We start from the raw sequence: 14,894 nt of genomic DNA on the forward strand, positions 1-14,894 counted from the left end.
TGGCAGAAATAGTCAATAGTACATGCACTTTGAACAAAAACTACACCAAGCGAATATCAAACATGGGACCGACCTCCAGGTATTGCATACAGGTTGATTATTCCCAGATGCTATCAACTATTATTTTCAAACTATGTATTATGTGAAAATACCTCACTCACACCTCCCACGCTGCTGCAACCATGAATTGACAGGGCGCTATGCACGATCATTCCACAGTGTTGATGTTATTTTCTCAAGGGTTTTGTATGATTTTTTTTTCCTTTGTTTACTGAATGGCGCCGGTATACCTCGTCACTTCTACCTTTTTCAGAAGACACAGTCTGTTATTGCAGCCCCTTTGATAATCAGTCACATTGTTTGACTGTCCCCAACCCCCGACTACCTCTGCAAATCTTGATTACATGCAATGATAGTATTAATAAAAGAGAGAATAATAACTGTTTGAATTGTAACAAACTGCCTCTCTTGGCCATGCTAATCTTAGCTGTGGCATTGTTCTGTGTACTGGGAGCCCACAGGCAGGCTAATAATTCAACCCCCTCCAAGTTTTTTGTCTGTGGCTGACTGGCTGGCTAGATAATAGCACCGTGTCCATCAAGGACATCCTGTGTTTGTGTCCAGGAGAATGGGGGGCTCTTGTTGGGGAAACAGTTTAATCTGACCTTTCAATCTTTGTCCTCTATCAACTGTAACGTTACAAAACACATTTGGTGCATAGGCAGACATAACTTGCACACAGGCCTACAAATACCATGTATGACATTACACATTTTGTCCTTTGACACAAAGCAGAATAAGTTAAAGCAGGGGATATACTCTGTGTCAATATATTCCAAATCATATTCATCAATATCCCCAGAAAGAAAGGTTTTCACAGGTTCCAATGTAAAAACCTCTGATATTGGAGTGTCTCTCAGCTGCGATCCTCCCAATGATCCAAACACAATGCCACCTCTAATTCAGTCTCATGACGGAATCACCTCACTCTCCCTCCGCCCGTTCTCAGACTGCGAATAAACACGTCGAGACGGAGTGTCTGTCCCTGTGTCTCTCCAGTCCTGTATTCACTAAAAAAGGAAGGATGTAAGCTGTTTTTGGCAAATAAACTCCTACATAACTGACCCCCTTTGTTCACAAGCTTCTAGGAGAAGGGAAGCAGCTATCAGTTGGGGGTATCTCAGACTATATTGTACAGCTCCAATTGGGGCTCTTGAATGCCTCGTCTGGCCAGTTTGTTGGCCAGCAAGAGTAGCTTCAGTAGAAAAAGGTAAGGGAACAAAGGCTGAAGCTGGAGGTGAGGGTGTTTGGAGGGGGGGAGTGGAGGAATGGCACTTGAGCAGTTGTGAATGTGTTATAGGTCATGGAGGTGACTCCCCTTTAGCACAAACAACAAGGCTAACCGCTGATAAACTGCTTCCTCAAAGCTTCCGTTCTCTGTCTCTTTCCTTCGCTCCCTGATTTTTCTAAAATTGTCTTTGTTTTCCTTGCTTTCTTTTCTCTTTTTAACACACATGCACACACACACACACACACACACACACACACACACACACACACACACACACACACACACACACACACACACACACACACACACACACACACACACACACACACACACATAAATCAACCGGTTGCTTTTCTTAAGGTGTGATCAAAATAAATAGAGTTCTGTATTAATAGAACTGCTACTTTGAGCTAGAAAAGGTTTCTAATTAAATTGCTAATACACTAAGAAAAACTGTTTTAACCATTGCTCTATTTTAAGAAGTAAATGTGATCTCCTGATTCGTATCAAAATATGTCCTTTTTTGTCTCCCCATGCTCTTCGCCCTCAGATGTCAGCCATGGAGAACATGACAGAAAAGCTGGAAAGCTTTGGCGCTCTAAAACTGGATGCGCCGCCCAATTCCCTGCAACATTCAGCTCATCCACTGTTCAACTTCCGCTCACCACCACCTTCACTCTCAGATGCCATCCTTCGCAAGGGCAAGGAGCGCTATGCCTGCAGGTTAGTGCCGTGTGGTGCAGCATGTTATTTCGAGTGTTGGTCAGATGTTTGCAACATGAAACTGCATTCTACAAGATTAAATGAAGCACATCCATCCTTCTTTTTCTCTATTTCCTTCTCCCCTCCTTTCTGTTTTTTCTATACTCCAGGTACTGTGGGAAAATCTTCCCTCGTTCGGCAAACCTTACCAGACACTTGCGGACACACACAGGGGAGCAACCTTACAGGTATTCTATTGTAGTCCAGTCTAGTTTTTAATCTTTGTGAAAGCCTCTTTGCTCCCACAGACACTCTCACTGATGTGCAGTATTTTCCTTTGTCTGTGGCTGAAGGGCGGTCTCTGGTCACTGTGCCACGCTGCCTCTCCCATAACCTACATTCACATCCTTCTGTTCTCTTTGGCAGGTGTAAATACTGTGACCGCTCATTCAGCATCTCATCCAATCTTCAACGCCATGTTCGCAACATCCATAACAAGGAGAAACCCTTCAAGTGTCACCTGTGCAACCGTTGCTTTGGACAGCAAACCAACCTTGACCGCCATCTCAAGAAGCATGAGCATGAGAACATTCCTGGTCAGTGTGCGACAACTGCAGTGCAGTTATTAAATAGGGATCTGGTATCTATATGGAAGTGAGTCGTGCTTCACACAAATTCAAAATGAAACAACATGCAAACTAAATTTCTCAAATATAAAAGGATGCCATTGTTTGGCATGCAAAGAAGAGGCAATTCATGAACAAGCAGTGACCAGATGTTTGGTTTCCTGATGTATTCTTGACTAAAACAGATGAATAATTCTCAGTGTAAATAAATTAAACAGTAGCATCTGTAAAAATCACTCAGTATTAATTGCAAAAACACAGAGTGAGAAAACATTAACTGGTTCCCACTGCAAAATGTATAATTTATTTTATATTGTTAACCAGACAGTTACAGTATGTACTACACTCCAGCAATATCTTTAACTTAAACATAAGCACAGCTGTTCTTGTAGTTTGTACATATCACCATCCATTCCCTTAAACACCACTGAGATGACTCCAAGAGCGATGTTATAAAATCAGTAAGAAATTGAATAAAATCAAAAGTATTTCAAGGAAAAATATTTTTAAAAACCTTGAAATGCTACAGAAATACGAGGTCTAAAGTAAGGCCGGGCTAACAGTGGATGACTGTGGTTAAACTGGGCATCTGCTGTGTGTGCCTGAATGTTTAGCTGGGTCCTGCCAGTAACAAACATATTTGATCATGTCCAGATATATAAAGAGGGACTGGCCAGTGCTGTCTCACCAGCAAGACAACAGGTGGCAATCTAATGGAACATCTTCTGATATTGCAAAAGTCAAACATGTTTTTATTGAAAATAATAGGAAGTAATTAATGCATTTCACTTCTGGATAGTGTCACATATAATTTTAGTGTCCCACTTTATCCTTTAAACAAAATTCCAGAAGCATTTCCCATTTGTCAAAATATGCTCAACCCAGTTTAACAAAATTTAAACAAATAACATTGACAATCTCAGCTTTACAGTGTATTAAAATGTGAATCATGTGTGTAATAACCCTCATAATGCTTTAGCATTTTCCGTAAAGTCTTCTATTATGTATGTCTGATGATCATCAAACTAATCATCCTTCCATGTTTGGTTGTGTGTATTTATGTGTGGCTGGTGTGCATGTCCATGTGTGTTTATGGATGTGGATGTGAATGTCTGCATGCTTTCCCCAACAGTGAGCCAACAGTCTGGGATGCTGTCCAACCTAGGAACCACCATCTCCTCGCCAAACTCCGAGCCAGACAATCATGCACTTTTAGACGAGAAGGAGGACTCGTACTTCTCAGAAATCCGCAATTTTATTTCCAACAGTGAGATGAACCAGGCCTCCAGCTCCACGGATAAAAGGTAAAAACACTTGCACAGACCAGTGATTATATTTGATCCAGAAGCTAAATCAACCCGCAATCCTAACTCCAAAGTAAGAGCACTCAAATTACCTCTTTGATCCTCTTATCTTTATCTCAGGTATCTAGTCCTAAGGTATGGAAATGCAGGAAGATACAGCTGAAAGCAGCGATTGCTGAACAGTAGTTCTTTAGTCCTTTCCTCCAACAGTCTACATGTTACTACTTGGTGTATAGTGCTCTCTAGTGGCTTGAAGATGCTCAGCAATAGTCACCAACGTCACAGCTGTGACCCTGTTTTTTACAGTAGCTGCAGTAGTAATAAGGAAAACTTTTAAAAGCCACTGCTAAGTAAACTGTTTTTATCAAAACTACTTTTCTAAGTTCTGTCTCCAGGCGGGTTGCCACCATCGACAGATTTTTCCCTTGTGCAACTGTGCGTCACCACTCATACATTGCATAGTTGGACAAAGGTCTGTTTCAACAACAGAAAATATTTAGGACTTTGTTTGCAAGCTGTTTTTTTTAATAGATCCCCCATTATTAACATAACTGAGAAACTTTATTAGAGCTTATTTATGCCTGCTGAAAGCCTCTGTAGTTGTTAAGGATAAGGATAATCACCTTTATTGGCCAAGTATGTTACACACAAGGAATTTGTTTCCGGTACAGAACCGAGGCAGCCATCTGCGGCGCCAACTCAACCGATGGCTCTAACCATTAAATTACTCTGCTTAGCAGTACCCTGGCAGGAGTGATCATCCTGATGAACTTGTGACTGATCTGTTTTAAAACTAACAGCCCCTCTGATCAGTAGAGGAGAAAGTCAGCTTCTTGCCTCCTGAACTGCTTTCAGTGTTACCAGCTCAGTTGGTTTTAGACAAGAAGAGAATATTGGAAAGGAAAAGGAGGTTGGAGTGTTGGTTATACCTTTTTCTCATTCTTGATGTCAAATCCTTTCTGGTAGCCTCACTTTCTGCCCGTCTCCTCCTCCTTTTGCCCCCCCTCCGTCTTCTCAACATGCATTATGGCCAGCAGACCCGATGGCAATTTAACCCGTCTGCCATCTGGGATCAATGCTGAGTCTCATCCACAACAAACTGCCCTGACATTTTAATATCTGCAATTCAAACTGTTAGGCTTTCTGTCTTCCCTCAAGACAGCCCACTGTTTATTCTCCCTCAGAGTGACTGAACACAAACACACATTCATGGACGACTATCTGTAATTGCTTTTATTCGCCCTTGTAACATAGTTTAACATAGTTCTCCCCCCTTAAAACTCCTCTTTTAGCCTTAAAGCTACTCTTGTTTTCACGTAAAGACTTTAACTAGATTCCAAGCTGGGGACCTCACAAAAACTGAGCCAGCACCACTGCTCTGAGGGTGTGAAGTTTCAAACACAAACAGTTAAGGGGTTTAGATGTAAATGGATATTTCCAGGTCATAATTAGGGCTGGAACAATGACCCAGACCATGAGTTCTATGGTTTGGATAAAACTACAGTTGGAGCTGGTTCTTCGTCTGGGAGTGGTTTTCAGTGGCTGACAGTTTGGACCCTGAGGGTGACTTGGGCTGAGGCATTTATCTAGGGGATTCACTGATGATGGAGCTCTTCCTCCATCCACCCGCTATACCCATGCCCCCAGCCCACTAACACAAACACCCGACTGATGTGTTTAGACTAAATGACAAAACCCAGGGCCCCCTATGTCAGAGGTAGGCTTCTTTGTCTGTACACAGGCATGGACTTTTTCGCCGCCAACCAGTTCTGCAATTTGATTATGGTGATATTTAATCTAGATTGAAAAAGGAGACCCCCCTCACTCCTCTCGCATTTACCCACCCACTATGTAAGTGACCCAGTCTTGTCCCTGTGTAGCCCTTCCCAGAGGTAATCCTGTCTGATTTGATAAATGTCCACTGTGTGGCAAAAAATGGAAGGGGTAAATTTGCCTTCCCAAAGGAAATGATATCATGAGCCATGACATCGTGGTCTAGGGGTGATGGAGGGGGGAACTGAGGTGCTGGCTGGAAAATGTACAGATGGCAGGTCGTAATGGTGGTGTGCTGATAGCCTGTTTGCAGATCCGCCGTTGTCTTCTTTCAGTCCCACAAAGTATGTTCCACCATTATAGAGTGTAGATGAACCAATGTGAAGCAGGCCATCTCCTGCTTCATTTCTGAGAAGCTGACCAATTAATCATGTCTGGGCCGTTTGAAAAGCGCTCCGGGCTCACTGTCAACACCCATGTTGTTTGTGTAGACACTGGAGTTGGACTGTGCATGCCATCAACAGAGTGTTTTTGTTTCTCTCTCTGGTTATGATGAGTCATGTCTGTAGATGGCCAGGAAATGGTAATAACAACCCAGCTCCAGACTCCAAACACCCCAGAGAACAAACTCAAACAAGTTCTTTTTGACCATTGTTGTTAACCAATAAAAAGGGCATTTGGCAATTCAAAAAAGCAAATAAGATCAAGGGACTCAGGACAGAGTATGCTAAAAACAGCTATGTTTAAGGTCACTGCAGTAGCACAGACATATCCTCCTGTTTAGTTCCCCCATGCTCCTCCTCTTGCTCTAAAACCTGGCTACACTACCCATGTTTCAGAGTTGTAGCTTTTTTTCCCTGAGGCCCCTCCTGATTGGCTAGGTAGATTGCTCACACTCATTTCCTCTTCTTCTAGACAGCTGGCTTTTGGTTTTTGTCTTTCACAATTCGGGATTTAAAATTTTTTGCCTTTTTCCCTTTTGTAAGTGTTTAAGATTTTTTCGCCACAAGGAACACGCAGTGCCCCAGCCTGGAGAGAGACAACTTTAATGAAACTAATACAGCAGAAGAAAGGTAGTGGATTTGGTTACCACCATTACTAACACTTCCTCCCTACTTTGACCTTTGTCCCTCTGCAGATCAGACCAGGCTGAGGAGGAGCACCCACCCAGTCACAGTTTGTCCAACTCCAAGCTAGGGCTCCAGGGGCTGGACGAAGAGGAAGAGGAAGTGGAGGGTGATGATGAGGAGGAGGAGGAAGGCAGCCTGACAGAAAAGTCTCACGATGAGGCACCTGAGTCCCCGTCTCCCATCACTACAGGAGTGTATGAAGAGGATGAAGAGGAAGAAGAGACAGAGTCAAATCCATTAGCTATGAGCTATGAACACACTCGCAGGTACTCATCTGGTTAATTACACAAAAACACACATGACAGGACACTCTTTACCTCAATCTACACTTAAAGGAATAGTTTGGGATTTTTCATATTGCTGTTAAAACAATATCGATGTGTCCCAGTGTATGTGAAAATAGGTCTTAGTCGTTGTCACTTAGCCCTGAATGTTTCCACCCAGAACGTGACTATGCTGCAAAAAATGAGGGACAAAATTCACAGCCCTCCTTATGTGAAAAAAATGCACAGCAAAGTTCATCTGAAGCTCAAATGCAGCTTCAGCTGTCCCACTAAGCTAATTCAAGGTGATATATTTCAAAGCATACTTACATTTCCAAAACATAAGAAACACTGTTTTTAAGATTTCCACGTTATTTATGTAATTCTGTCAGTATATAAAATAGTACAAAGCAAAAATGAACTGTAATAGCTAATTCAGCATAATTAATCCTCCAAAGTGTAAACAGGCTAAAACCGGCGCCCACAGTAACTTTATCTATGGCAACATTTTACTTACTGTTTCTTGTAAAAGTATTATTTATTCACATGATTGAACTTTTAATGTTTAATGTTACTTTTTCCAAAATACTATGCAAAACATTTTAGGAAAACATTATATTTAAGCTTATGTTCATTATATTGTAAATATCCCAATAGTTTATAGGATCTAGGATATATGATCCAGAGAGTTAAATCAGGCAGCCTATAATGCCTCTGTCTTCTTTTAGCAAACATAACCTAGCCTATTACAAGATCCTGATCCCCCAATCTTGTAATTATAACAAAGCATTAAACATTAATAGTCATCACTTTTGTGAACAGATGTGAACTTTGAAAAGAAACAGGAAGTAGGCTATATTCTACGTCAGGTTGTCATGGATTAAAAGGTTTTGTACTTGTATAGTGCTTTTCTATGCATTGCAGAACACTCAAAGCACTTTCACACTATTTGCCCATTCAACCTTTCGCATACACATATCACTGGGAGCAATTTGGGGTTCAGTGTTTTGCTCAAGGACACTTCAACATGCCGGGAATCAAACCGCCAACATTCTAGTTAGGGGACAACCCGCTCTATGTCCTGAGCCACAGCTGCCCACAAATAGTGTCACAATCAAGCAGCAACCTATGAGGCTGAGAAATGAAACCAATGAGTGCCAAAACCTGCACTTCCTATTTGAGGCTGGCTCCAAAAGGGAGTCGATCCCCATGGTCTCCCATGTTAAATTGCCCAACTTTACAGCAGAAATACACTTGTACACCCTGCTACATAAACGGTTTAGCTAATTTCTCCTTCTATGTGAACTCTACATGGGGTGAATTCACTCATTTAAATTATATTGAAACTAAAAGTTACACCTAATTAAGGATGTTGACTGCTTTGAGTGACAGGTGGGAGTGTCCCGATGTAGGTGGCTAGCTGCTAGCTGTCTAGAGAGCTTTCACACTCCGCCTCTTTACCCATTTATGGATTACACCCGCACATGCGGAGTGAAGCATTACCAATATGGTGACAGTCAGACTTTAGAGCTTCAAAACCGCTATTCAGAAAACCAATGGGTGACGTCATGGTGGGTTTTTCCAGTTTTTATATACAGTCAGTGGTTACAGTGTGGGCACTGTTTTTAGCCTAGCATATATTTATTTACATTTTGAAATACTAAGCACTCTGAATCAGCTATTAGTAGTTCATTTGGTATGTAAGCTACTGTTGGATGTGCTGTCAGAAATACATGGATAGCCTACTGAAGAAATCTTAAAAACCCAATGTTTCTCAAGCAGGTTCTGAAGCTTTCCAACTCTTGCTCAGTACCTGTAGCAAGTTAGACTGTAGGCAGCAATTTTTAAGCTTGTTTGTAGCCTATATTTGTTTTAGAAATCTAAGTGTGCAAAATTAGCTAATAACAGTTCACTTTGCTATGCACTGTTGGATATACTGATAAATATCACTGCAAAAGTACTGTGAAACCTTTTGAAGAATGTAGTTAGGGGTCATAAAAGTTGACCCCTTTGATCTAGGCAGAAGTGAAGTGTTAAAAGTAGGCAGGGTTTATGGGTGGTGACGTCAGGGCCATAAATCACTACTTCACACCTCACTTTGACAGATGGAGCTCTTTATAGCTCTCTAACATGATATATGGATCGAACATGTACATTCCCTTCACAAACACCTAAAAGAAAAACAAGCCAGTGTTTCACTTTAGCTAATGTTACATCAGCTTCTGCTCCTACTTTTCTCTCCTTTTCCTTCTCCCAACTTTTTCCTTTGACCTGTCTTTCACTTTTATTAATCATACCTTTCCTTGTCTTTTCTCTTCATATCTTCTTTCACCCAAATTTCCTTCTTTAATTTTCTTTACCCTCTACATGGCATTAATGGTCCATCTATCATCTTTTTACCCATCCATCACCATCCATCCACCAACCAAACCATCCACATTACCTTATTTTTGCCACCCATCCATCCATCTCTCGGTGTGCAGGTGTATAGAGGAGGAGGGCTCTCTCTTGGACCTGGAAGGTCTTCCCAGCTTTCCTAAGAGCCTGGATGGGTTACGTAAAGCAGCCAGTGATGAGCAACCCTTTGATGTTAAAGACATATTTAACACTTCACTAGAGTCAGAGGCATTGAAAGAAACGTTGTACAGGCAGGCTAAAACCCAGGTATGTGTCTGGCTTTTGGATGTCCACTAAAAAAGGGAGGGACAAAACACATGTTCTAATAAGACAGGAGGAGAGACTAAATGGTGTCCTGTGGATAGAAAGATAAGGGATGAGATGGAGCTTTTAATATTTTCAGGAGCTGGATAAAAGTAAAGATTGTAATCCAGTTAACAGCAGGTGAACCTGTAGCTAAACAGCACCTGTTGTCCTGCTCCCTCGTGTCTTTTCCTGTCACTTTTCTACAATCTTCAGTCATAAACAGTCTAATGAAACATCAATGCTATGTATAGTGTGATGAAATTAAAGGATAATTACAGTTTATCCTAACTTGGGCTCTGGGAAAATAGCAACAGGAGGAAGTCAATTGAGCAAGAAACACAAGAAGTATGAAAATGTTATTACCAAATAGAAATGACAAAGTCAACCCAAGTTGAAATAAACCAAAATTGTCCTTGAATGTCTTGACAGGTCATGGGATAAGTAGAGAAAAGTGACTAAAAACAAATGTTTGAAAACGTACCCATCTTCTCTCGCAGGCTTATGCAATGATGCTGTCTCTCTCGGAGAACAACCCTTTGCACGTGCCCTCCCAGAACTCTCTGGATGCTTGGCTGAGCATGGGAGGTGGACCGTCTGAGACGAGCAGCTTTCACCCACTCAACCACATCTAGATGAGAGCGAGGGAGAGAAGGTGGGAGGATGAACTGGAGGACCATTAGTATTGCAAATGGATAGAAAAAAGTGAGAAGACATAGAGGCCCAGAGAAGAATTCAGTGTCACATTCATTCAAGATAGAAAGAATGTGTGTGTGTGCACGCACGTGGGTGTGTGTCAGTGAGAGCGACTGTCCCCAGTTGAGGGGTCTCGCAAAGACTCTGTCAAAGAGAAAGCACTGCTAAGCTCCTGTTGATGTGAAGGACATAAATGCTTCTCAACAGCATTTGAAAGTCTGCATTACTCTGATCCTCCCCCAAGTCCACAAGGCTCACTCCAGCACCACAGAGACCCTGCATAAGGCTCTGATAAAGACACTTAATGACTAGTATGTCTCTAAAGTCTGTGTACACCACCTACTTCAAGCACTGCAGCAACAGCACTGCATTAGCACTGCATGTCCACAAGGTGGTGCCGTTTTACCAGGAACATAGTGGATGTGCACTATGATTTCCAGGTTTCCCCCATCAATCATGGGTGACCCATTTACTGATCTCATGTCAGTTTTAACTGCAGAATCTACAACAGCACCACATTAAATGTTACTTGAGGAAATGACAGTTCCAGTAGACTGTTGATTTTTTTTAATGATTACAGAGGATGATGTTCAGTGACTAAATGTGCACAGCAATTGGTGATTTTAATCTATCTGAGACACTAGCTTTTTAAAATTGTTACCCTGTTTGATCTTGCTGAAAATGAATTTAAATCAATCAAAAAAAATGAGGAAACTTTTTTTCTGCTTGTTTTTCCATCATCATTTTTACTTTCTTTCCTCTTAGATACCACAGTATTGCTTCTTTGTAGGCACCACAATGCTAAATTGTTAATATAATTATTTTAGAGAAGGACCAAAATTGTATGATACTGTCATATGATGTACAAAATAACCTAGATGTTCATAGTATGAGTGGTATGTGCCAAATAACCCATAGTAAAGGTTTTGTTCTCTGACAATCATTTCATTTCCAAGGGGCTTGCATTTGCTGTGCTGTCATAGATTTTTTTTTCTTATTACACTCTTATATATTTGATTTCAGACATGTGTGTATGTATTTATTTTTGGTTGTTTTGTCATGACTGGAGGAGTGAAAATGAAAAGTCATTTTATCCCTCTTTTCTTGTTGCTGAAGGAATGAACGCCTATCAGAACATGAGGGAGATTCTGAATCTCTGGTTTTGATGCGTTAGTGTGCCAAAATGAAAGAACCCATGAAATTAACTTTTTATTTATAGTAAAAGATAGCTGTAGTTAGTTTTAGATTCTATTTGACATTGTTACATCCTGCAGTGTTTGTTTTTTTTTCCCCAGGTCAATTATTTTACCCAGTATGCTGAACATGTCTTGTTAAAATTGACTGAAATATTGGGGTTGGGTGGGCGAGGGGCGACTTAGACGGCTTTCATTATGAATGTCAGAAAAGGGCATTACATTGTCATGCTATTGAATCTGACTTGTTTTTATCACATCAAGCTCCTCTCTCGATCCTTTTTTATTAATTAGATTTACTGTATCCAACAAATACTCTTTTTAAAATTAGGTGTCCTACATTACATGGTTCAAAAGTCTTAAAAATACGGTCGCAGCTGCATGAACATCTGGTCTTTTCTGCAATGATGTAACAGACTTGCAAGTCATGCAAGAAGGAAGGCAAGGACTCATGAACTAAAAAAGACAGTTAATTAAAGCATCACTAGTATTAACATGGACATTGTCTTTCTGCTGGTCAGTCCTTCCAACACATTAAAAAATGTCTAGTTGATTCTGGATGGGGAAAACTGAAACACCTGATCACGAGTTTAACTTTACAAACATATTCCCTGTTCTCCATCCTGAAAACGCATTCCATGCGGTCTACAAGGTAGCTGTGCATGGAGGGCATGAGTCATTTACTGTAGATAACTGTAGATAGCTGCAGGAGGCAGGGGGGTGAGCATTGTTGATCATTGTTGCCTTGGTCCTTCCTGTGTACTGGGACTTTCAGAACTCTGCCTGATGCTGTATTTTCAAACTAGCACTTAAACCATATGGGTCCAAGCCATAAATTGATCAGGCTTAATTCTCTAGAACACAGATACATTTCCAGACTAGTTTCACTGTCAGTAGATGAGAAACTTGTGCTTGACATGGAGAAATAAGAAAAATCTGTAACGGAAGCACTGTAATTTTTCTTCATGACAGCAGGTGGTGGTGTGATGGTCAGACTGCCGCATCATCTCATTTTTCTAAAGACAGAAGTCATTTTTATGATTCTACTGAATGAGATTTCATTCACAAAAACACATTTGTTTCCAACATGTGGTTATAAAATATAAAGACTTGGTCACTAAGATTTTAAGTTGACTATATGTAGTAATTCATGTCATGGACTACTGTACGTATGCGCTGTGTAAAGCAAAGGAACTGAAGGCATTGAAGTATTCCATTTTGCCAACTTCAGAAAGTATTCTGGCAGATGGTCACTGAAATATATTTCAACTGAACATGGTTGCTGTTTCCCCCCCACTGTTACAGGAGAAGATAAAAATATACATATTGTTTCTTTTTAACTGTATAGTATTTTAAAGAATGAAAAACAATGGTGCATTTGTCTGAAGAAAAAAAAATCAATGAAAAATATGGGTTTAAATGGATGGTGCTTGTTTTGTTTGAATCTGAGTTGTATATCGCCTCTGTTATGTTTATTGAAAAACAAAAAAAGATATTGTGCATGACGTGTTTAGCAGTCATAATGATGTCCATTTGTGAAATGTGTATCAAATCAAAAAATTTGAAAAAAAGAAAAGAAAAAAATAAATCCGTAGATGCACTTACTGTACATGTGGTTAGGTTAGCAGGTTTGACTTCAAGTTCTTGACTGCCTTACAGATGTTTGGGCAGGTGGCTCTGAAAGACATAGAAAAGACTTGTGGGAGAAGACATCAAGAAAACAAAGGATTGTAGAATAATATTGAACAATTCTGAAATTGCAGTTCTTTTGATGCTTGTGATTATTGAAGATGTTCTTTAGAGAAATTTCATTGAAAAGATATGACTGATGTTAATTCTGTAGAATAGCAATGTATACCAAATGTAATCTTTCCAATGCTATGAAGAATTTATACATGAAATTGATATGCAATAAAACCTGTGTGCTTTTTAAATGAGACGTCCATTCTGCGTTTCTGAGCTCAAAGTACATGATTTTTTTTCCCTGGGGTGTCTAGATGAAAGGTGTGTTTGTAATTGCATATGATTTTTACTTTGTCAGTGTGTGCACGGCAGATATTTCAACTCTGGAGCCTGAGGAAAGTAGGGCCGCTGTCCCCCACCGCCCCCTAGTGCGCATGTGCAATGGCTCCCAGACCGCGGAAGCAACCCCGGAAAAAAACCACATTTGCCGTGTGTGCCAGGTGAGCAACATTTAGTGGGGAAAATAAATAGAATAAAAGAATGTATTAACGTTATGAAAAAAACGTTCTCACAATACAGACATAGAAAAATCTCCTACCTTTTCCCCTTAATACATCCGTGGGAAGAATGGTCTCCATCTTGTCATTCGGTATCCAGCTGTTATAATATATTAATGGGACGCACAAGGGTTGAATTTAGTTTATTGTTATAATCGGTCCTCTTGGTGTTTGTGTCTGGTTTGGCACCATGAAGACAAACCAGAACACTTTACTGGAGAGACACAAAGTTGTGTTGGTTCCTTACAATGCAAACCACGTGCCCAGGTAAAGTTAACATTAACACCTGATCAGTCTTGTTTGTTTAAACATGGATGGGTTTTATTTTGACTTCTACATGTAACCTGGGTAAAACATACTATGTATTATAGTTAAACATCATTAGAAAGTTCATTGCTTTTGAACAATGGTTACCACAAATAAGTTGATTTCATAAGATGAATATGGCTAAAAGCTTTATGGTGATTTATTTCATATTATTTTGAAGGTTTGAGGAAGTCCTGTGTGTAAAATATCATTATTGATCATCCATTGGTAAAGGTAGTGATACCCGAAGTGTACCTTGATGAAGAAAAAAGTTTTATGCAGACGCGAAATATGTTAGGTATGTGGACTGTATCTTAGATTGTCAATTGGAGGATCTGCTGTAAGATATTTGTCCTACATACAGTAGTTTGTAGTACATGACTGGATATTCTTTTGCAAGGAGTTGTCTTGCAGTAGTGTAGCATTAGTGTGTCTAGCCTCGTTGCATACCTAACTTGTTAGCATTCATTAGCTAAATGACTGTTGGTATCAGTAGTATAGCTAACCTGGCTTACTCCCAAGACTGGATTCATCCTTTCTGACCTGGAATTCATGGACATTATCAGCGACAGCGCTACGTGAGTGACCAGTTGGATTGTTTAACAAAGCCCGCTACTCAGGGCCTTCCCGCTACTGCTTGCACCTGGACCAGTGGGCCTGTGACTACTTG

At 40.5% G+C, this 14,894-nt stretch overlaps 1 protein-coding gene across 12 annotated transcripts in view; it reads left to right on the top strand.

The window, feature by feature from the left end:
* prdm16 (PR domain containing 16) overlaps nt 1-13,589 on the top strand; it is a 256,337-nt gene extending 242,748 nt beyond the window's left edge. For 11 of the 12 annotated variants that reach the window (XM_020616031.1, XM_020616049.1, XM_020616066.1 and 8 more), the window contains 7 exons: nt 1,842-2,014; nt 2,164-2,241; nt 2,420-2,589; nt 3,752-3,923; nt 6,835-7,092; nt 9,573-9,753; nt 10,290-13,589. In XM_020616031.1, the coding sequence (XP_020471687.1) occupies nt 1,842-2,014; nt 2,164-2,241; nt 2,420-2,589; nt 3,752-3,923; nt 6,835-7,092; nt 9,573-9,753; nt 10,290-10,424 (1,167 nt within the window). In that variant the 3' untranslated portion in view covers nt 10,425-13,589. The remainder of the gene's footprint in view (nt 1-1,841; nt 2,015-2,163; nt 2,242-2,419; nt 2,590-3,751; nt 3,924-6,834; nt 7,093-9,572; nt 9,754-10,289) is intronic. The other variant, XM_020616112.1, reaches the window with a different exon arrangement.
* The last annotated feature ends 1,305 nt before the right edge of the window (nt 13,590-14,894 follow it).

This window comes from Monopterus albus, unplaced genomic scaffold, assembly GCF_001952655.1.
Source record: "Monopterus albus unplaced genomic scaffold, M_albus_1.0 scaffold6.1, whole genome shotgun sequence".
NCBI lineage: Eukaryota > Metazoa > Chordata > Actinopteri > Synbranchiformes > Synbranchidae > Monopterus > Monopterus albus.